The sequence below is a fragment of the Micromys minutus genome, assembly GCF_963924665.1.
Source record: "Micromys minutus genome assembly, chromosome: 1".
Taxonomy (NCBI): domain Eukaryota; kingdom Metazoa; phylum Chordata; class Mammalia; order Rodentia; family Muridae; genus Micromys; species Micromys minutus.
Window position 1 is genome coordinate 85127625 of NC_137969.1, and position 23829 is coordinate 85151453.

At 50.1% G+C, this 23829-nt stretch overlaps 1 protein-coding gene and 1 pseudogene across 2 annotated transcripts in view; one reads left to right on the forward strand and one right to left on the reverse strand.

Moving 5' to 3' along the window:
- LHX4 (LIM homeobox 4) overlaps positions 1 to 22407 on the forward strand; it is a gene marked incomplete at both ends in the record, with an annotated part of 37757 nt that extends 15350 nt beyond the window's left edge. Inside the window, 5 exons of the mRNA XM_080908954.1 lie at positions 1411 to 1582; positions 16160 to 16362; positions 19371 to 19525; positions 19845 to 20016; positions 22013 to 22407. Coding sequence (XP_080765080.1) covers positions 1411 to 1582; positions 16160 to 16362; positions 19371 to 19525; positions 19845 to 20016; positions 22013 to 22407 — 1097 coding nt within the window. The remainder of the gene's footprint in view (positions 1 to 1410; positions 1583 to 16159; positions 16363 to 19370; positions 19526 to 19844; positions 20017 to 22012) is intronic.
- On the reverse strand, positions 12257 to 13223 carry LOC308435918 (glyceraldehyde-3-phosphate dehydrogenase-like; annotated as a pseudogene). Its single transcript has one exon. The product of its transcript is annotated as a glyceraldehyde-3-phosphate dehydrogenase-like (transcript).
- Positions 22408 to 23829: the final 1422 nt, after the last annotated feature.

Below are 23829 nucleotides of genomic sequence, written 5' to 3' on the forward strand. Positions count from 1 at the left end.
CTCTGCCTTTTTTGTTCTATTGTTTGTTTCTTCACCGTAGACATTCTGTTGAGGGGGAGATGAAATCTCAGTGGCCATGTACGCTCTGATATGTTGGTTTCTTCCCTTGGTGTTTTTCCCATGATAACATTTTAAAGCGAATATCTCACTCTTGCGCGTGACATGCGTAGCAAACATGTGAGATTGACGAGCTGCTCGTATTTGGTCCTTTTGTGAACACCAAGGAGCACGGAGGGAACAGAGCCCTTCCGAGTGAACGTTGGGAGCGAGAGTCGAAGCAGTTGCTATGGAATAGATAACCTTGTGAAACTGAGCTCTCCTGCCGGAGGAAAAATTAATTATAATAGACAAGGGAAAGTCACAGATGTAGGAACTTGTCCCTGTGAGTGTGTATCTGGGGGGAGAAGCGGGGGGGGGGATGCTTGGACCCTAACGTGTTTAGTCTTACTATCTGTTACACCCCCCGTGTGTGTGTGTGTGTGTGTGTGTGTGTGTGTAGGAGTGTAGGGAAGATATCTAAAGACACTAGCACAATTTGTCCATCCACCTGTGGGAATCTGATCATTTGTACAGATTTTGAAATAGTGGTCCAAGATGTTATCAAACCTCAAGCAATCTTTTGATGGAATTGTCAGAAAAACAGTGCAGGAGGAAGTCACAGAGGGAAAGGACGGGGCAGTGGTTAGAATTCGGTTGCAGGCGACAGACCTCACGTTCATTATTGTAGTAGGCAGTGGTCCATGGCCAGATGCTGCTGGACTTTGAGCTTGGAGGAGTCACCTTAATGCTGAGCATCCAGAGACAATCTTCCGCTTTAGACTTCCTTCCTTGGCCATGATTGGTCAGGGAGCTTTGACCACAGCTCCTCTGCGCCTCTACTGAGACCCACACCAGTGTGATGCAAGGCTGTTCCTCAGCTCACCCGTTCAACTCAGTTCTGAATTAAAGTTCCTTTCAGTACCCTGGCTGGTGAACTCTGATCACAGCATAAGCTGAGAATTGGAGAGTTGCACATGTGAAGCCCTGATTCCCTGCCACTTCAGAACCCAAGCTGGAAGGGAATCAGGAAAACCAACATATAACTCTCCTGTGTGAAGCATAGGAAAAACATCACCAGGGTCACACTGCTTGAGTCATGACATCTTTTTCAGCTCATGAAGATTCCAAGTTTTCCTTGAGCATTCTCAGACCTGGGCCTTCGCTTAACCCCACTCCTGATAGCATTTGCTTCTCAGGACAGACGGCCTCAGTCCATGCCTAGATGCTTCACTTTGGGATGATATTTTAATACAACTTCTACCTAGTAGTGAAAATATGGTAGCCTGAAGGTAGGGTTCTGTGAGGAACCCATTTCAGGTATGGTCTGGCTGTGAAAGACTCATACTCTTTCCCTCTTTCTTCTCTCCATAGAGATTCCCCAGTGTGCCGGTTGCAACCAGCACATCCTGGACAAGTTCATTCTGAAGGTCCTGGACAGACACTGGCACAGCTCCTGTCTCAAGTGTGCAGACTGCCAGATGCAGCTGGCTGACAGGTGCTTCTCCAGGGCCGGAAACGTCTACTGCAAAGAAGATTTCTTCAAGTGAGTCACAACCCCCTGCTCCTCACAGCTGCCTCTGCCTTCTCTCGGGCAGTAGGGAGGATAGGGAAGTTTCTGGGTCTTTGGCCCATTCACTGCAGTTCTTCTGAACCCCATTGCAACCTGGGAACTAACATCTGACCTCACTGGGGCTCTTCAGAGTAGAGATCTGACAAAGGGCATGGATTAGGCTTCACCTCTGTGAGGAAATGTGTTCTGTCTCAGTGAGTTGTGACTCAGGGTTTACCCAATCATTCAGGAGACTCAGACATATGCTCTTAGCTTGTGCCCTACACTTGAAGGAACATTCAAGGATGTCTCCTTGGCTGCTTTCAGGCCTCAGAGGTGAGGGAAGGTTGCCAGGGTCTGCAGGCTCCATTGTCTGATAGTTAGAAGCCCAGCCCTGCCTGGGCTTGAAACTACTTATTGGCTGTGTTCCTTTAGTCAGTTACTTAACTTTGGTGTGTCTCAGATTGCTTATCTGTACAATGGGGCTACAGATAGAGCCCTCATTTCACATTGGCTTTAAATAGGGTAACATATGTAAAGTTCTTGGGAGGAAATGTCACTTGACACTGGCTCTAAAGGCTGCCCTGAACTTTCCATTATGGGATTGAGTTCATCTGAAAAATCCTGCTGGGGTTTTGGGTAAATGAGAGTCTCCCAGAATTGATTTTCTGCATCATTTAGTTCCTTCCTAGGACCCATTACCTGAAGCTGATGCTTTAATCAACCTGGAACACCCAGCCAAAGGAGAAACAAGCCCAGGGTGTGGGGGTGACACATTTGTGCCACTGAGCCTGGTGCTCACTTATGCTATGGGAGCTTCCCGAGAGGACAGCAGGGCTGCCAGGGAGGCCCTCCCAGGCCCAAAGCACTCATGACCAGTGGCCAGCTGGGGAGGGGCCGTCACAGCCTCCTGATCACATGTTCTGGAGGCAAGAAGGAATGGTGGGAAATCCCAAGGCTTTTCAATCCCTTCTGTGGGCCTGAAGAGATTGACCCTGCTTCTTCTTTCTTATGGGGTGGTAGTTACTGCTTCTCTTTCTTCTCATCTTCTGGTTTTCTCCTCTGGCTCTTCCTGTCTCTGTGCCTCTGACCACACCATCCCCCGGTGGGTGACAATGTTTGTCTCTGTCTTGCTGCCTCAATGGTGCCCTGGCCCGGCAGGGTGGCAGCCCTTGTGGAGTGAATTTCATTGGTATTGTGTGTTTCACTGCGTGTGTGTGTGTGTGTGTGTGTGTGTGGAGTCACAGGAAGCTGGGGAAGGGGTGGCTTCTTTTGTGATGAGGACACCACCCTTCAGTTTGTCCCTGCATTTTGAGAAAGCGTCACAGAGCTCCAGAGGTAAGGCAAAGTCTAACTTACCTTCTTGGACACCCTGAGAGAGATATAGAACAGGTACCCAGATGCCCTTGGATCAGACATCAGAGCCCACAGCCCTGCTGATCTCACCTGATAGCTCATGGTAGCTGATGTGGGAGAGGCAGAGGCAACTGGCTTCTCCCCTCGGAAGCACCTCCTGAGGCCCTTGGCATAGTGAGGACCCATCCTCACTTGCTTGTTGAAGTTCACAAGCCTCTCCAGACCAGCTGCCTTTTCTTACAGTGCAGGTTGCAGGTCACAGGTCAGGATTCCAGCTCGCCCTTTCCCCGGACCCCTCACCCACAGAACTGCCTGGCAGCCTTCTTGGAGTCTTCTGACCTGGGCTTCCAGTTAGCAGAGCAGTTGAGTCCTGTCCCAGTAAATGCCATAATGGGTTTGCAGGGGCTTCAGTGAACAGTTTCTTCTGTGTTTTGCTTGGTGTCTTGGGAAACGCAGCTAGAATTATTTCCTTTGTTCTGCAAGACTGCTCTGCTGAGCTGCCTCAGGGTTGGTGTGGAAGGAGCTGGCCACAGGCTCAGTGCTGAAGAAGGCCATTAGCTCTGTGAGGGGTGCGGCGAGGAGGGAACTTAAAGCCAAGGCCATTAACCAGGAAAGAAGATTGGCACCTCCCAAGTGTCCAGTGAGGAGGTTTGATTTATGAACCGCATCCAACTCTCTGGGACTGAGGCTTCTTGGGCATGAACGGATGCTGCAGGTCCCATCTTAGGTAAGAATAGGAGGAGGAGGGAGCAGCTGTCCCCCGGGAACCGTGTCCCCTCCCCCAAACAGTGACAGGTACCGCGAACTTTCCCTTCAGACTACAGTGTGCTCTTTGATGTGGGATCTGGAAGATACTGGTCAGAGCCAGGGAGAATCCTTTCTCTGCTCTTTGGAGAACCGGAGGAAGAACTGTGGTTTTTCTGGCAGCTGCTGTATAGTACTGCCCTGAGACAGGGACAGGACTCAGCTGCTCTGCTGACTAGCAGTGGCATGCAGTTCTGAGGTCCTGGAATGATTTGCTGGCAACACGGAGCAGGGCAATAACTTTATTGTTTTTCACGCGTGTTCTATGTACAGTATGCCAGGCAAGGATAGGATGTGGAGAGTGAATACCCTCGGAGTGTGTACTATCTCAGCCGCAAAGAACAGGAACTGAGAGCCCCCCACTCCCCCAGCAGGGCTGTGCTTCCACCAGGGACCCATGGTAATACTGGCCACAGGCAGCAGGGGGCGATATTGTTGTATATACCCAGAGGAAGAATTACTGTAGGGAGATCGGAGATCTCTTTCTCTGGTGCTCTTTTCTTACCAAGCCTTCTGACCTGCTGACTTTTCTTTTCTTTTCTTTTCTTTTTCTTTTCTTTTCTTTTCCTTACTTCCTTTTTTCCTTCTTTCCTTTTGCTTTCTGGCACTTTAGCTTCTCTTCTTCAAAGGAGATAAAGTCTTCATGCCCAAGGGAAGAGACACCCAACTAGTACATAGAAATGGGGTTGTGATTTATACTGAGTCCCGTCAGTACTAGGAGAGCCGCCCTCTGTGCAGAAGGTGTTCTTAATGCCTGTTGCACTGTGTTTGTTAAGCACATCTTTTCCAGTCTATGTGTTCATTATAGGGCCAGGGCCTGAGGGGAGTAGTGGCTTGGGAACAGGTCTTCTGAGCTCACTCTTCATCACCATTAAGGTGACTGGGAGCCCTGAGAGTTTCCTAACTGGAGCACAGTACACCCAGGGTGGGTCCCTGCTCTAGCAGCTGCATTGCTGCACTGGTAGATGACTCCTTAGTATCTCTGGGCTCAGCTGCTTTCTTTAGGAAAAGTAAGAATTCTGATGTCACCTGCTGTAAGACATGGTGCATAGGACCATTCTGTAAAATGGAGTTATAGAAACAGCTTGGTGAACCCAGATGGAGCTTAGTAGCATCTGTCCTATCTTTTACTAGCTGCCTGTCAGCAAAAATAAAGCAAGTACCCAGCCTTTCTATGCCTCTCAGTAGTGTACTCTGACCTCTAGAGTGGGTAACCATATGCCCACATGGCATTAGGGGTTTTATGACTAACTCTGGCTGCCTGGTCCTGATGTGGAGGACATAACTGTTAGAACCTCCTCTTTCAGGGCTGGGGCTGTTCTCACGTCTCCTATTCGTCCTTCTTCTACTTTGAGAGCTTCCAGACTTGTAACTATCTGGATTGGCTCACATGCAGGTAAGGCGGTGTGGCTAGCGTAGAGGTGTTTGTGGTGCGTCACGGCTAAGTCACAGAGAATCGGGTCCTGTTGATTGATGTGGTTTGGGAGAGAAACCACAATGCTTCTGATGTGAGAGCAAGCATGGTTGTGGGGTGGAGGATGGTGATGTTCATACAGGGTTTGGGTAAAGGGAAGACTTCAAGACCATTCCAGGAGGTAGGGAGTTCCAGTTGACCTAGACAACCAGGGATCTGTACTCACACCTGCCTGTCAGGGCTTGTGGGAGACACACTTAGGCTTTCTAGGGTGCTGTGGTCCTGGAAGGCTCCTATCTGAAAGGTAGTATTTTTTGGGGGTGTACCCACTCTGATCCCAAGGCTTCCACCCTGACAGGTAGCCACGGGGTCTCTGGAGGGGTGGAGAACACAGCTCCAGGGAGCTATGTGGGTGAGCATTCTCTTTGCCTTGCCAGCCCCTCCCCCAGCCAGTCGATCTGCAGGTGGCTGTCAGCCAAAGGCAGGTAGGCAGCGTCCTTGGAGCTGTGTGATTTATCCCTGCAGTCCTGAACACTGTGTTGTAGCATGCTGGCTGTTTGGCTGCCACAGGGTGGTTTTCCTGGCTGTGCACAGGTCTTTGCTGGTGTCCTCCACCTAGTCCCTCAGTGACCAGAACCTTTATTGAAGGTTCTCGATTTGAAGGGAGGAACCCATAGAATTTGGCCTCATCTTTAAGAAACAAGGTTGGCCGCTCCTTGGGTGAATTTCATAGGAGGGGTGGGGGGCTGGGCTTTAAGATACGATCAGCATGAACTTGAAACCTCAGACTTCATTGAGCCATGAACCTGGCTTCGTCTAAGGCAGAATGTCAACCCCTTTGAGTTTCTGTTGAGTAAGTTCCTGTTGAGTAGGATGAAGCAAGTGCTACCTGGTTACCATTGCTATTCTCATCCGGGCAGTGATGGTAGTGTGTCCAGGCAGTGGTAGAAAGCAAGAGAAGGCTTGTCTTAGGGTCAGAGGCCAAGATGATAAGGCTGCAAAAAGACTGGCGCCAGACAGTGCTCTGGACAGAGGCTGTGGCAGTGTCAGGTCACTGGAACAACAGATTTTGATTTGGGAGTGGGATGGGAGCCTGTTTCTCTAGGTCAATACTGTTCTGGGACTGGTCAATGGCTGTGAATGCAGTCTGGGGTCAGACTTTTGCTCAGTCATTTGGTATTTCTAATAACCATACACCTACTGGGAGACAGGCAGACAGGCAGACACACAGACAGACATGCAGTCACATAAAGACACACAGAGAGACAAACATATACATACATAAACATACACAGCACTGAGAAACTTGCAGGTAGGAAGGTCTCTGACATGTGGCTTTCCATAATTTCTGAATAGTTTACAGTCTAATTCTCTTGCTAAACAAATTACACCTTTTAAGGTAACGATCGGATGGCCCCGATAGTGCCTGTGTGCTTGGATATTTGTAAGACTTGAACACACTGGAGGGACCAAGCCACAGTCATTTGTGACAGCCAGTAATCAAGACAGAAGCAATTACTTAGCCCAGAAGGTCTCTCAGGGGACCAGCAGCCATATATCAGGTGGTGATGAGCCCAGGATTATCTGACCACCCAGAGCCCTTGAGTTCAGCTGTGTCCTATGTCCATCCTCTGGAGCCCGGTCTCCCGCCATCTGTGGAAATCACATCTCTGGATCTCCTGCCATGGGGGACTCTTTGGAACCAAACAGTTGCAAATCAGCTTGGGGGGCAGATGGCACTGGGCTGCGGCAACCAGGTCCCCAAGCACAGTGGATCTGGGTGACACAGGCGTGGCAGCTGTGGGCAGTATTGAGACCAGCTGCGGTACAGGCAAGTCCTTTAATTCTCTTCTTCACTCTCATCCCTGTCCATTTGGTGGCAAGTCATAGCAGTTCACCCCAAAGCCTCTTGTCATCCTGCTGCCCTGTCCCATAGGGTCCTGACAGACACAGCTGCATTCCCAATGCTATCAGATGGCTTCCATCAACCATTCATCCCTTTCTGCCTTGCCCTTCTCTGATCAACTAACTCCCACCACCTCCTGGTCCCACAATCCTCTGCTGAGTCTCTAGCCAAGGTCACTCCTCGGTTTTTGGAGTCAGTGTCTGATTTGTGACTCTGTTCCTGGAGAACGTCTTATGTCCTTAGAACCCACTATGAGAGGGAAAACAGAAGTCTTGGATACTGTGGTCAGTGTTAGCAATGAGCAGAGCAAAATGGGAGCGATGGGGAGAGAGATGGGATGGAGGAGGAGAGAGGCAAGCTGAAACCAGAAGGGGAAGAAGATGGAGATGACCCACATGGTCTGAAGAAGCTGGGGTTCCATAGAAGGGAGACAGAGTAATGTAGGTACATTTGCCCAATCTAGGTGTATGTGCCACTTTATTAATTTATTTATTAATTTATATTAATTGAGCTTTGTGCATTCTGGGGTTGGAGATTATACTGTTATAAACCTGGCTGTTATATTACAAAAACAAAAATCAAAACCAAACAAACAAAACCCCAACCCAAACCAAAAAAACCCTAAGGGTGGCACTCTGTCTCCAAGTCCCCTTTCCAAGGTAGTTTAGGACTCAAAGCTCATCACGAAATCTCTAAGTACACGGGGCAATCTCTAAATGTAAGACGTCCTGTGTGCGGATGCATGGGGTAAGAGCATGGTCCCTGGCCCAGAATCAAATATCCAAGGTAAATCTTCTTCCCAGGCTGAGCCAGCCCCTTGGCAGAAGCTGACTAGCCCAGAGTAAAGACGGTCTCTTAGGCCTAAAGGGTCACCATGGACCAAATAGCCATCTATGAAATTGGAATAACAATGTCAACTACCTATGAGGCCGTTGAATGTTTTAATGAGGTTACCCAAATGACATATTTGGTGCCTCACAAAACTGCTGGGGCCTGGGCAGCACCCCACAGGCCAGACGCTGGCTCTGGCAACACTGGTGTGACTTTGGCCAGAGATTCAGCAGTGGATGAAGGGGAGCCAGCCTATGGGACCAGGAACGCTGAGCTTGGAAGTTTCACGATACGATGGGAGTGAGGTAGCCAGGGAAGGGCTTGGCAGGAAGGACTGGAAGAGGTGCAAGGGGAAGGAATGGCCTCCTGAAAGCTTTGGGGATGTAGGTCTTCTGTGCCCTTACTACTTCTTCTCAAGTAACATTTATCTCAGAATAATATTTCATACTCTCTAAAGTAATTTATAATATTACATTAATAGTCCAAATAATTATCAGGCATGGTAGCACATGCCTTTAATTCCAGCATTTGGGAGGCAGAGGCAGGTAGGTCTCTGTGAGTTTCAGGCCAACCTGGTCTACAGATTGAGCTTCAGGTCAGCCAGGGCTATATAGCGAGACCCTGTCATAAAAAAACTAAGTAATAATAATAACAATAACAATAACCCAAATACAAAGCAGATCATGGGCTAAGTGGCTCTGTGGATAGAGGATGGTTTGCAAGTATGGGGACCAGTGCAAAGCCAGATAATTGCATGCTGTTAGCAGGGGCTGTGTCCTCATCCCAAAGGCTCTCATGCACTCTGGATGTGATCCCTTTTTATGTGTGGAACAGGTTAGCTATCGCTGGGCAGAGCTTTATGTGCCCATGACATGGCTGTGGCCTTCCAGTGGATGGTGATATATGTTGGAAATATTGGTACATACAGTAACAGTAAATATCAGCAACTCACCTGTCAAGTGTGGTGATAGATAAAAGAAATACATGTAGGAAAGTGTCAGCCGAGAAAAAAATATACAGCCAACTGTAAATCACTGCCACGCAATTAAAGCATAAAATCAAGTTAGGCAGTATTTCGTTTCCGTGGGATGGTGGAAGGTACGTCATGGGGTGGCAGCTCCTGCACACAGGAGGTTGAACTGGCCTGGTGCCCACCACCTGCCTCCCAGTGGCCAAGCATAAGGGAGGAGCCCCAGTGAAGGGTTCTAGGACCCAATCCCATCAGTGTGACTCTCAGCTTTGAGGTGGTGGCACCTTACCCATCTCTACTCTGTAAGAGACTCTTGTGTGGATGCTCTAGGAGTGAGCTCTCATGTGTTCTTTGAACCCAGGCTTTGCACTAAGAAGGGGACACATTTCTAGGGACAGGATGTTGAGGTCAGGGAGCAGATGAGAGGGAACCACAGGACTTAGCAATGTGAAGCTGTACACGACCTGTCAAACACTGGCTTGGTTGTCTGGGCAGCACACCGAGTATCTGGATGTAAGAGAAACCTGACCCAGGGACACCAGAGTCATCGATTATAGATCTCTGAGGAGTTTGCTAAAGGAAGTAGAGAGCTGTGTAGAAGGTAGAGTGGGGTGTGGAGTTTGCTCTAAAGGGCCGGAGAGAAATGGGTGGTAGATGACCACTGTAGGATCAAGTATCAGAAATAGTGTCATTTGTCCTGTGTGCTGAAGGGAAGGGTCAAGGAAACAGGTAGAGTGATTTGCAAAGCAAAGGGGACAGATGCTTGGGGACTGTAACCAGGCATCCTGTATCTAAGGGAAGGGTTTTTGGCTGTGAGCAGAAGTAGCTCAGGCCAGCTGTAGGAAGCCAGGGGAGTCTCCAGCTCCCATGGTCGATGGAGAGTGGGCGGCATAATACACGGCAGATCTCTGCTCTTTGGAAAATCAGGAGCTGGGCCTGCATTGATTTCAGGGGTCCTCTTGGGTATTTATAGGAAGCCTAAGCAGTGAGGTTGTATGCTTTTCCTCCTCTCGGCTCTCCTTCAACACACCTCGGCTTTTGGGGAGAGGAGGGCGAGGGTAGAGAGAAGCCAGGAGAGCCAGGCGCTATGAGGGAGGATTAGTCAGATGGATATGGAGTCTTCGCTGAACAGAGAGGAATGTGAGAGGCAGGGACAGTGACAGCACAAGTATCTTGGAGTCAGTGCTAGAGGACACTTGGAGAAGGGTGGACAGGGGATGTCATCCCACGGTGGGATGCCTGGGGTCAAGGTCTTGGGTAGACTCTCTGAATGAGCAGCTGAGGAAGGGGGAAGGCTATGGCCTTCTGGGAGAAAGCAAAATGGGCAGCACAGGAGGCCTGCGTGACGAAGCCACTAGAGGTGCTGGCAGGCACAATGCTGAACTATGGACTGAAGTCACCAGGGACTGAGTACTGGTGCTGGGATGACAGTGAGTGCCATGGGGAAGACAAGACGAGGAATGGTGGCTGTGCATTCACAGGCTCTGCCGTGCATAGGCGCTTGGGGACACTTTCTGCTGTTTTAGTGACCACAAAACAATTGTGTGGATCTGGTCACATGACAGCACTTAAAACCATCAAAGGGTGAGATGTCTGTAGGGCAGGATTTTTGTGTTCTAGAAGTTCGATGTCTGCAGGGCCTTCCCACTGTTGTCTTTCCATAGGATCCAGGCACTGTGAAGATGTCCTTGCACTGACGCATACCCCAGCCCAGGCCCAGCAAGATCAGAAGAGTTGCTAGAGTCAGGACCTCAGACCAGGGGGGACAAGGACAGAAGGATTGGCCCTTCCTGGGGTCAGAGGTAGTGCTGAAGGATGGCATTGATGTCTTTGGCACTTCTTTAGCCTTTGAGTTGTATGGTAGGTGCACATACTTTGGGGTGAGGGTTACTACAACCGCTCTTGCCTTATGGGACTGGGGACCCTATGGCTCAGGTGTTGCTGGGGACCTGTGAGAGATTTGGGGTCCTGTATTCAAGCTTGATTTTAGTCAGGGGTACTGTAGCAGCTTTCTGTTGCTGAGAGGAATTCCCGAGAGAGGAAAGGTTTGCTTTGGTTCCTCCCCATCTCGTATGGTGGAGAAGGCATGGGGAACAGTAACCCTGTGGTGATGAGCGAGCAGAGAGAGATGGAGCAGTCACTGGCATGCCAGCCTTTCTCTCTGATTGTACCCAGGACCCCAGCCTATGGGATGCCACCTACACTAAGGCAGGTCTTCCCTCACGGAGTTAGTTCTCTCTGGAAACACCCTCACAAATGGGGGCAGAGTGGTCTGTACTAACCTCCCAGGTGTCTCTCAGCACACCAGTTGACAAGCATCTTAAGCCATCCCAGGCACCAAATCTGGGTTTGCTGCCATCGGTGCTGGCTGTGTGTCACCTGTATTGCTTAGGAAGCATTGAGTTCAAATCCTTGTCCACTCATTTGCTGCGGGTGACCTGGTGCAGCATGGCCCCTCTCCCGGCCCCAGTTGTTACAAGGCAGTTCAGTACCCACTGTTCAGCTGGGACACTCTGGGGACATCTGTGAGATGACTGGTGACAATGACAGCAGTTGTCCTTGGGCCTCTATGTCATGTCCTCACCAGAAAACATTTTGATGGGAGCTGTTGTTTTGCTCTTGGGAACCGTTCTTCCCTGCCTACTCAGGTACACTTTTCGGGAGTTTATTCGGTCGTTCATTCATTCATTCATTCATTCATTCATTCATTCAGTGGACCCGGTTGCTTCCCTACTGCATGCCACGTGAGAATAGGAAGAGAGGCTGACAGGAGGTGACCCATCAGCAAGTCCTTCCTAGCATCCATTTCTCCCTTTGTGGTACTGTTAACCCCAGTGTCTTGCGAATGCTAGGCATCCCTTCACCGGACCACAGTCCCCAGTCCACTCTGTGCATTTCTGTGCTTGGATAAGCTGTAGCCACTGTCCCGTAAACTTTAGCCAGGCCCAGTTGGCAGCGAGGGCCTTCTGAGAGTGTGTCCAGGGTACAGGATTTGTGGAGTAGGCAGTACCTGCATGAAGTAAATACTTGGTGATAACACCAGGGTGGGTGCTGCCCGGGGAATCCCCCATGTTCCACAGCTACTGTCCACCTCTTCCTCACCCAGCAGCCTTCAAATCCAGTCAGATTGTTTTGTTGTTGGTTGTGTGTGTGTATGTGTGTGTGTGTGTGTGTGTGTGTGTGTGTGCGTGTGTGTGTGTGAGTGCAGCAGAACTTTATTGATGATATTCAAGAGAGTAGAAAGGGCTCCCTAGGTCCCTCCTATTATCATGGGGGTCTGGGATGGAAATTGTGAGGGAGATGCTCAGTGTTGGGGGTTGAGTTGGGATGGGACTCCTCAGCAACTGAGGGCCTCTCTCTTGCTGGGGTTGGGTGGTCCTGGGTTTCTTACTCCTTAGAGGCCACGTAGGCCATGAGGTCCACCACCCTGTTGCTGTAGCCGTATTCATTGTCATACCAGGAAATGAGCTTCACAAAGTTGTCATTGAGAGCAATGCCAGCTCCAGCATCAAAAGTGGAAGAGTGAGAGTTGCTGTTGAAGTCACAGGAGACAACCTGGTCCACAGTGTAGCCCAGGATGCCCTTTAGTGGGCCCTCAGCTGCCTGCTTCACCACCTTCTTGATGTCATCATACTTGGCAGGTTTTTCTAGGCAGCATGTCAGATCCACAACAGATACATTGGGGGTAGGAACAGGGAAAGCCATGCCAGTGAGTTTCCCGTTCAGCTCTGGGATAATCAGTGGAAGCAGGGATGATGTTCTGGGCTGCCCCACCGCCATCACACCACAGCTTTCCAGAGGGGCCATCCACAGTCTTCTGAGTGGCAGTGATGGCATGAACCGTGGTCATGAGCCCTTCCATGATGCCAAAGTTGTCATGGATGACCTTAGCCGAGGGGGATAAGCAGTTTGTGGTGCAGGATGCATTGCTGACAATCTTGAGTGAGTTGTCATATTTTTCATGGTTCACACGCATCACAAACATGGGGGCATCTGCCTAAAGGGTTTTAACCCCACCCTTCAAGTGGGCCCTGGCCTTCTCCATGGTGGTGAAGATGCCAGTAGACTCCACGACATACTCACCAGCATCACCCCATTTGATGTTAGCGGGATCTCGCTCCTGGAAGATGGTGATGGGCTTCCCATTGATGATAAGCTTCCCATTCTCAGCCTTGACTGTGCCATTGAATTTGCCATGGGTAGAGTCATCCTGGAACATGTAGACCACGTAGTTGAGGTCAATGAAGGAGTTGTTGATGGCGACAATCTCCACTTTGCCAGATCCAGAGCAGAAGGCAGCCCTGGTAACCAGGCGCCAAATCTGGTCAAATCCGTTCACAGTGACCTTCACCATCTTGTCTAAGGGACAAGGCTGGCACTGCACAAGAAGATGGGGCTGTCTCTGAAACAGGGAGGAGCAGAGAGCCAGTCAGACTACTTTTGGGATTATTGGCTCTTTGTATAGCAGCCACACTCAGAATTTTAGTTTATTTTAGGCCCAGTAATTTTTATTTGTGTGTGTGTGTATCTGTGAATGTGTCCAAGGGGGAAGAGAGCTATTAGCTTCCTGAAGCTGGAGCTCTAGGCAGTTGTGAGCTGCCTGGTGGGTGCTGGGAATTGAACTCGGGTCCTCTGCAAGAACAATATGTGCTCTTAACCACTGAGACATTTCTCCAGCCTACACCCAGGATTTTCTAACATGGCAGTGTGTTACATTATTGCTGCTCACATGACAAACGTGTCACCTGCCACAGCTTTTTCATCTGTGATTATTCCTGGTCTGATATTGGATACTAGAGCCCACTGTATTCATGCAACCTGCCCCACCCCACGTATCCTGGGACAGCTGGCAGTGACTGGGGTGCTTCTTGGGCCTGGGACAGGCCGGGTGAGCTCCAGGTCCAAGGCAGTGCACAAAGTGCCCCTGGCAAGGGTCCTGTTGGCCATGCTTCAGGAGAAACAGGTATTGAGGGGCAGCTTCCATTCCTCACTGGTATAAATCCTGAAATCAGAAAAATCACTTCAATGGCTGAGAAACGCTTGTGGGCAAGTCCATTTGTTTTTCATTTTCCTTGAGCACTTGCACCCTCGAGCATGAATCACTGTCGGGAGGAGATTAAATTTATCCCGGGTTATCATTCACATCTCTGTTGCTCTGGTGTCAGCTGGCTTCTGGCTACTGAAAGCCCAGCGGCTTCTTAGAGGCCAGCAGAAGTGGCTTTCTTGTGAGAGAGGCTGCTGCAGGGTCCTGCTCTGCTCTGGTGTCCCCTCTCATCCCTCTCCTCCTGGGTAGGACTCCAGCATCTTCAGCAGCAGGTGTGGAGGGCACCCCATTCCTTCTGGAGCTTCTTGGCTGGGTTGTGGTCAGCATGTTGGAGGCATTGTTTATTGGTAGGGGTGGATGGCAAAAGTACTGAACTGTTGAGAACATTTTCTAGTGACACAGATCGAGGCTTCCGTCCTGTCTGCCACCTATCCCACTGCCCCACACAGAGGGACACATGGCAACTTGCACATGTAGGACAAAGCTGTCCCGACTTTCGAGTTTAAACCAGGAGCAGCCGCAGCTTCGCTGCCTGTGGAGGAAGCCTGGACGTCATCCACGTCCTGAGCACTTGAGGCTGGTGCAGATCCGGCTTCCTGCTCTCCACCATCAGGTTAGCCCTCTGTTAACACCCTCTCATTTCCCCTTTTAATCCAGCAAATAGAAACTGCTCTTCTGGGTTCTGCATTCCCGTGAAAGTCTGACAAAAGCCCAGGCTCTTCTGAGGCAGGATTCTGACTAATTTGGGGAGCTCATAAGGCCCTAAATTTCTGTTCTGTGAGGCTAGTGCTCTCTAGAGACACATCTCAGCCCCTCGTACCCAACTCTTTTCTTGAAGCTTCAGAAAAGCAACCCCACTACTGGCTGGTGGGGAATTACTCCTGATAGGGAACCCCCCCACTTCTCTCCAGGACACCATGTCTGGGGGTGCCGTGGAAACCACAGCTGTCCGGCCCTGCTGCAGGCTCAAACAGCCCCTCAGCAGGTATCACTGCAGCATAAGAGGCCCATCATTCTGCATTAATCTGGGATTCATCATGATAGCCATGACCATAATTAATTTATTTGGTATTAATGTGGATGAAATATGTACTGTCCTTTCAGGGGAAATCAGGCTGCCTATAAGCATTAGTTAAAAGGACCATTAAAATCAAACCTTCCCCAGATCCATTAGGCAAAGTCTCTCATCCTGAAGAAGATAAAGTTCTGCTGTGTGAAGTGTCATGAATAATTAGGTTGATTGCTGTTTTAAACTCTGCCCCAGATTCCTGGTCCCTCCTGCCTCCCTCCCTCTTTCCTTCCAGACGGGGGAGGGGGAAAGAATTACCTGTGGGCAAGTGCCCCCTTTGCTGCCTTGACTCTAGCGTTCCTCACTGGCGTCTGTAGCCGTTGCAATGGCTCTCTGTGTGTCCACGTCTGGGCTGCGGAGATGGACTTTAGATCTCACTGGACACGGCTTCCGGTACATCCTGTTGTCCCCTTGCTGGTCCTGGTAAAGGACGGTAGTAGATAGCATCCTCTTGCCTTCCTGCTGGCTTGAAAAGCATTTGAACTGAGAGCTGGAAAAAACAAACAACAAACAACAGAGAGCTGCTGGAAGCAGGCTTTTCCTAAGTGAGGTCTGCAGATTCCTTATTGGAAATTATAGTGAGGGTTTGACAGTGTGTCTTCCTGGGCCAACCTAGGACCATGACATCCCAGAGCTGTGTGGAGAGGGTTGGGCTTTTCCATGTGCTCAGTGTGTGTGTGTGTGTGTGTGTGTGTGTGTGTGTGTGTGTGTGTGTTTGGGGGGTAAGTATTCAGAAGGAATGGGAAAAGACTTCAGGAGAGCCTCACCCTGCTGAGAGCCTGTGGAGACACATGTGCTGTCCCTCAGCCACACAGGGCTCCTCCTGTGGGGAACCCTGCAGAAGGCTATGTTTGAGAGATGGAGTGTCCACAGCATACAGGGCTCCCTGCCAGGCTGATCTTTAGGAAAAGAAGCACCACAGAAAGCAGGAGTCGAAGGGCAACTTCCTGCTCTGGGGGGCACTTGGAAACCCCTCCCACTGCCTCTCTGCCGTGAGGGGTGTCACTGTGGACCTTTGTTTGCTGTAACAGTACCTGGGACAGAGGCAATGAGACTAGTAGGAGGCCCAGAGTACCCCGTAAACTTTGGTGTTCCATGGTGGTGGGGCAGGAGAGGGTTGATGAGACCCCAATCTCAACCCCCCATGTTTTTACTTCTTTTACTGCTGCCCTGACAGGCGCTTTGGCACAAAATGCACAGCCTGCCAGCAGGGCATCCCCCCGACCCAGGTGGTCCGAAAGGCTCAGGACTTTGTCTACCACCTGCACTGCTTTGCCTGTATCATCTGCAACCGGCAGCTGGCCACGGGGGACGAGTTCTACCTTATGGAGGATGGCCGGCTGGTGTGCAAGGAAGACTACGAGACAGCCAAGCAAAACGGTAAGCGGAGTGGCCTTGCTCCCGCTCCCCCAGCGCTCTGCAGACTGTGTGCTATGCACTGAGGCGCCTGCCTTTCTGTACCCCCTGTCCAGCCCTCTGGGCACTGGGGATGCTCAGCCTAGTCCAAAAGTTGTAACCAGAGCTCCACAGTGAGATTCAGTTCTGAGCAACCCCCAAGCCCTCAGACTTTGCTGGCTTTGTTGAGGCATTAGTAAAGCTAGAGTTATTGAGAACTGCTAAGGTCCTTATGAAGTCGTGAACTCAGTGGTCTCCTTGCCTGGAGCACAGCTGGTGAGCTGAGGGGTGGCTGGGAGCTTGGTTGATGGGGGGTGTGGGGGTACATTTGGGGCACACACCTCGTTCATCATTCCTCACAGCCAGAGCTACAGGACTTGCAGCATTGGCTTGTTTACAGTTGTCATCTCCCTCTCCTTAGACTGTGGGCTCAGGTGAATTGACTCCTGAGCGCCCAAAGCCCCAACTAACTTCATGTATTTCTTTCTAGCTCTTTCCTGGGCTCAGTTGCCCAGTTATGTGGGTCTGAGTAATACATGGAGAAATTAGATTTTTGTGGTGGGGAGCAGGCTGAGGCAATTCCTCCTGGTCCTGTGGTGAGTCAGTGGGGCCGGCCTTGGCTGTGGCTTCTTTCTCTTGGGGACTCCTAGCTCTGGCCTCTCCTGGTGGACCAAGAACATTGGTCTTCTTCCCTCTATAGAGGCCACCCAACCCCTGCCTGGATGTGCTCTGAACCTTCTCACTGCCCTTGATACGGTTCCTCATAACATTATCTTTGCTGCTACTTTGGAACTGTAATTTTACTCCAATGATCTATACTATAAATATCTGTGTTTTTCAGTTGTCTTTAGGTGACCACCCCCCCTCACAAAGGGGTCAAAACCCACAGGTTGAGAAACACTTCTCTAGCTCCTTAAAGCTCTATGGGGCTGCTTTGGAAGGCATCAGGATGTCACAGAAGGGTGTCAACACAGAGACAGCAAGGCAACTAAGAACTCTGACGACCTCTATCAGACCTTCACGAAAACTGTGCCTCTCCTGGGCCTGTTGTGGCTCCAATTGTCAAAGACCTTGTGTGTTCTCAGCCCAGAACCTCGGTGCTGTGATGACTCCAGAGAGGAGGGTGGCTGTCAGTAGTGTCACAGGGGAGGCAAGAATGACGTCACAGACCTTGTCATCTTATGGAAAGAGTTCCTCTCACTGCAGCCTTCTCTAGGACACTGGTCTTGGCACCCAAGGCTGGGTGGGCAGCCTACAGATTTGGAGCTTCTCTGGCACGTAGTGTAACTGGCTAAGTCTCAGCCTTGCCACATTGGAGTGTCACCTGGGGCTAACTGAAGTTGCTTATAAAAGGGAACACAAAATAGAGCAAGGCCTAGCGGAGAGAAATGGGTTCAGGAAGTGAAGTGTGCAAAGGGATTAAAAGCAGCCGAAGGTCTTTGTTCTTGTTTCTCAGGTGTGCCATGTCTCTATTGTAGGACAGGCTAAGGTCCCCTCCTGTTCAGGGTCCCTTGACATGGTGGGGGGCGTTTCTCTGAACCTTCTCCTGGACTCATAATTCCCTCCCTTGCGGTCTCACATCAGCGGTTTGCATCGTAGTGGGAATGGCTTTTTCATTCATCTCATCTCCCTCAACACTTACATTTCCAATATAAAGACACTGCATTTTATGCCAGGGACAAGTTTTAGGAGACACTGCATAATTCAAAAGGAACATATGTTTAGGCTAATTTTCCGGGGGAATTAGCGCTGTAAGTGTGTGTTGTGGGGTGTATTCTGTAGTCATACCATCCATAACCAAACTGTTTCGCCTTAATGCTACTTTTCATTTTCTCAGCATCATCTCCAGGACCTTGCTGAATGCTCTCTCCTGAATTAACAGCCCGAGGTGTCGCGGTCCTGCCTGGCCTTCCCCATAGTGTTTTTATCACATTTAACTTCCGCACCAAAGCTATTGATTTTTGGGTACATTTTTCAGCACGAGCACTGCCACCACCACTTAATGAATACTTGGATGACATTGTTATAGGATATAAAAAAGATTTTAAATTATAATAACAGCGAATGTTAAAATAACAGCATAATAGTTCCCATAATCACACGAAGAAAGTCCCGTGAACGTGGGCAGTGCTTCTGTTCCAACCAGCCACCACCATGGTGAAGGGCAGGTGCACGGCTGTGAGGAGATGCTAATCCACTCGGTCAACCGGAAACTAAGTGACTCTCAGGAACTGGTATACACACAAGTATACACACACACACACACACACACACACCCTGCTGTGTACACACACACACACACACATACACACCCTGCCATGTACACACACACACACACCCTGCCATGTATACACACACACACACACACACCCTGCTGTGTACACACACACACACACACACACACCCTGCTGTGTACACACACACACACACACATACACACCCTGCCATGTACACACACACACACACACCCTGCCATGTATACACACACACACACACACACCCTGCTGTGTACACACACACACACACACACACACACACACACCCTGCCATGTACACACACACACACACACACACACACACACACACACACACACACACACACACAGAGCTTCTTTTGAAGAAGAGATTCTCACTGTGTTGTCCAGGCCAGGCTAGCCTCAAACTCTTGGGCTCAAGTGATCCTCCTGCCTCAGCCTCTAAAGTAGCTGGGTCTATATAGGCTTACACTTTTTTTTTTCTGTTTCCTGATTTGGAAGGTTTTACATGAAGGCCATCTGCTTATTTTGAAAGCACATCACTTTGTTTATATAATTTGGATTTGCATCATCAAACAGTGTTATATTGTGAGCTCACGGGTGTCAGTGTCCCTGCGTGGGTGTACTCCCCCTCGACGCTGCCTATTCTTTCCCCGAGGTTGTCTGGAGGAAGGAAATTGGGCAGAGGAGGCCCAGCTACTTCCGCTCAGCCATTCCATTAAGTGGTTTTCACTACAGATGACTCGGAGGCTGGGGCTAAGCGGCCACGGACCACCATCACAGCAAAGCAGCTGGAGACACTGAAGAATGCGTACAAGAACTCTCCAAAGCCTGCCCGGCACGTGAGGGAGCAGCTCTCCTCTGAGACAGGCCTGGATATGAGAGTGGTACAGGTGAGACTCCTGCACTGCCTTGCCCCAGTGACCCAGGCCTGAGGCTGGTCTGTGTCGCCCACCTGAGGGACACTTGGGAATTGAGTGACACCTGGTGAGCAGTGGAACTAGTGTACAGGGAGCTGAGCTCTGGGGTGTGAGGCTCAGGTGAGGAGACATCGGCACCCTGCACTTTGTTCTGGCGCACTACCAAAGCTTTTGCCCGTTTTCCAGCACCTGCCTTGAGGGTCAAGGGGCTTTGGGTACCTCCTGAGTGCTATTCTTGTGGGTCTGGGGTCTTTAGGTAACCCCTGGATGTTTTCCCTTTGCTTTGTGTCAGGTTTGGTTTCAGAACAGAAGGGCCAAGGAGAAAAGGCTGAAGAAGGACGCTGGGCGCCATCGCTGGGGACAGTTCTACAAGAGTGTCAAGAGGAGCCGGGGAGGCAGCAAGCATGAGAAGGAGAGCTCAGCAGAGGACTGTGGGGTTAGTGACAGTGAGCTGAGCTTCCGAGGTGAGCAGGGCTGGAGGGGTGAGGCCGAGGCCCTAGGTGAGACCCTGGGGGACACTAATCCTTGCCAGCAGGAGGGATCTTTCTGATGATAACCTCTTGGGCACAGAATTTCCCTAGACTTTCAGTAAAGGGCGGGAAGGGTGTAAGTGGCCCTTCCAGAAGGGGTGAGTAGAGAACAAGAGAACAGACTGCTGTTGCTGAGATACAGTGGCTGGAGTACCGGGGACCCAGCCTAGCCCTATCCTGGTCCAGAGGCCCTCCCACTTTCCTGCTGCCAGAGATGCCCTCAGCAGCCCACACAGTTGTGAGCAGATGGCCATGTCTTTGCCCCAGCCCTCCTGCACCTCTCCCCTTTGCAGGGACACTGAGCTCCTCCCACGGTCCCCTAGAGTAAGCCGGTCCTCCAATCCTGGTTGCAGGACATGCTCAACAGGCCCTTTCCTGGGAAATCAATCATGTGAGTGCATGATGGGGAACTGGCTGCGTCTGAAACCCCTCCCCCCACCACTCACTCCATCTGTCCTCTGCACACAAGCTTTGCAGCATGCGCTACATTCAAATCTGTGCATCAGCAAAACTGCGAGTTACCGCATGAGTGGATCCTCGGGTTGTTTACAAATAACCACGACTGTTCTTGGTCACTGAGCCCTCAAATACAGAAGATTTATTTATTTATTTATTTATTTATTTATTTATTTATTTATTTAGGGTAGAGAGGGAAGAGTCCTGTACCAAGGACCCATCTGTTTCTCCTGAGCCTCAATCTTTACCTGGGAATGTCATCCTTACCCATCTCAGAGTTGTCATGGGCATCTGTGGACACAACCAGCTGTGGATGTGCTTGGGGAACGATCAGCACACCTCTGTACACGAAGATAGATGGACAGCATGGTTGTTCCCATAGTAACCAATTATAGGGGCAGCAGGTACCAGGCGAAGGGCCAACTTAGCCATTTTACAGGGTAGGAGTCTAATCTCCACCTTCCTGCTCCCTCTTTTTTAATCTTCAGGAATCAGAGAGACAGGGTGTTGAAGTCTAGTCGCAGTGGCTGTTTGTAGAAATCAGTGTGTAAGGCCGGGTAGACATGGAAAAGGAGACCGGAGTAAATTGCTTACCATAAGCACAAAGCTGTGAAATCTCTACCACAGCCCAGGGGTCACTCAGCCCAGATTCTTAGAACACAGTGCTTAGGACCCAAGGAGGGATAAGGAGGTTTGTGTGATTCCCAGGCCTTTTGGCAAGATTGGGAAAACAGGTTAACCCCATCCGAGATACTCCAATCCATACCTGGAGCACTGGGTGTGGGCGGGCCTCTGACGTAACATGTTCTCTCTGGGTAAAACACAATCTTGTAATTCTTAAGACTAAACCTTCTCACCTCTATTGGAGAGAGAAGTTCTTTCAGCCAATTCTATTAGATCCTCTTAATGAAATTCTTCAAGAAACCAGAAGGTCTGTTTACCTTATTCAACCCATTCTTTATCCTCAGTAAGTATGTTGGATATAGAAAGGAACTGAGTTCTTTGATATTGAACTCCATTTTCTGGTGGATCAGGATTTTACATACAAGTCTAAGAGTGGTCCCCAGCCACCTTTATCACAGAGGCCTGTTTTCAACCAGCCCAAGCAAGTACTTTTCTTGGTTTGAAAACTTCAAGAGTAAACCAGATCAGCATAGTTTCCTTTTGTGATAGGACGCGGAACTCTGGCAGGCATCCGCACGCCTCAGGGTAGCCAGGGTATCTCAGTGCTCAATAGGCCGACACACTCTCCAGACCGTGGGGCCTGTGGATTTAGGCACAGGCATTCCTTCTTTTCCCGTTGGTTGGTTGCTTTCTAGATGGCAGGCTGACATGTTGGTGTCTGACCTGTGCTTGGCAGGGAGGCAGCTGCTGCCCATGGGCATCCTTCCTGGTCATTGTGTTGTGGTTGTGAAGAGCAGGGACCACAAGAGTTCTGGGCACTGACAATAAATCTCCATTCTTTTGTCCACAGAAGATCAAATACTCTCAGAGCTTGGCCACACCAATAGGATTTATGGCAACGTGGGGGACGTTACAGGCGGACAGTTAATGAATGGGAACTTCTCCATGGATGGGACAGGACAATCCTATCAGGACTTGAGGGATGGGAGCCCCTATGGAGTCCCCCAGTCTCCATCTTCCATATCTTCCTTGCCATCCCATGCTCCTTTGCTCAGTGGGCTGGATTACACAGTGGACAGTAATCTGGGCCTCATTGCGCATGCGGGGCAGGGAGTAAGCCAGACACTGAGAGCCCTGGCTGGGGGGCCCACCTCTGACCTGTCGACAGGAAGCAGTGTAGGCTACCCTGATTTTCCAACTAGCCCAGCCTCTTGGCTCGATGAAATGGACCATCCTCCTTTCTAGACTTTCTTTGCCACCTTATTTGTCCTGGCGTGAGAGAATGTCTTCGAGGATCAAAAGTATGCCAGTGTGAATTTCCATTATTTTCAATGGAAGTCCTCTGCCGATTCCCAGGAGGCGGAGACCACAGTAGGATACTGCTTTCTTGGGAAGAGACAGGAGAGCAGCCTCATCTCTACCACAGCACAGGGGTGGACAGCCTAGAACTCTAAGGATGCTGGCTTGTTGGCTCCCTCCCCTCCCACCCTGCTTAGAGGCTTTGGCTGCTCAGTGCTTGAACACTACTGGGTGACTTTGACAGGCCACCTTGGCCTTTGGGAACTCTGCTCCAGCTGGTGCATCTCACACTTTGCCTCCCAAATCACCTCTCTCACCAGAACCAGGATTCCTGTGGGACAGGCACCATGGCCCCCCAAGAATAATAAAATGGCTTCTGGGCCACCTTGATTACACCCTAATTTTCAAAATGAAGTCAAAGGCTACTAAAAACACAGATGGCCACAGTTAGATATTAAAAAATAAATGACCCCATCCCATTCTGTTTGCTGTTGTGAAAATAATGACTCTTTCTCTACCTGCAAGTGCAACCCGGAGTCAGTCTGGGCTTAGAAACATCCCGTCTATATTGTTGAACCCCTGATGGCAAGAAATGGCCCCTACTGCAAGTGACTGGAGCCTAGCGAATGACCAGATCTTCCCAGAGGGTCTGATAAGTCTCCTTGGTGCCTTTTAATTTGCTATACTGTTTGCTCCCCACAACAGGCTACAAGCTACGAAATGATCAAAGCTAACCCATGCAGGGACCAGAATGACAATCAGTGAAGACATTATAGACACATTCGGATTTCCAATACAAGGTCTGTTTAGCCACACTATCTGATGTTAGTTTTCCCCAACCTCCTGGCTTCGGGACAGGGAGGAATGAAGCCAGGAACATCCATGATGCTCCGAGAGAGCTGGTTTGGATGAGTTTTCAAGGCTACCCTCCCTTAAAACAGTAGCTTCCTCTGCGGTACCAGCCAGGTCTCTGTTGCTTCCATGTACCAGCCACACTTTTTTTTTCCTGGCTTACTTTTGTTCGGTTTGGAAGAATAACCAAGCTCTCTGGTTGGACTTGTGCCATGGCACCTAGAAAGCCCTGGCTCTCTGGCCAGCTCCAGTGCAGGGACCCTCTGCCTGCAAGTTTTGGCAGTTACTACTTTACTAAACCTGCAATAGGGAGCTGTCACCGAGGCTACATCTCTGGTAGACACAGCCGCGAGTGGTGACAAATGCCACCTGCATTGCTCACTGCTGGCCACCAGGAAGTGCTCTGATTCCAAAATTGGGTTTTAGTTAGCTGGGATTCATTTCCACCCCCCTCAGGAAACTGGTTGATTTCTTCTGGCCTCACCTTCTTTTAAAGAAGACTCGAGAGGAAGGAAA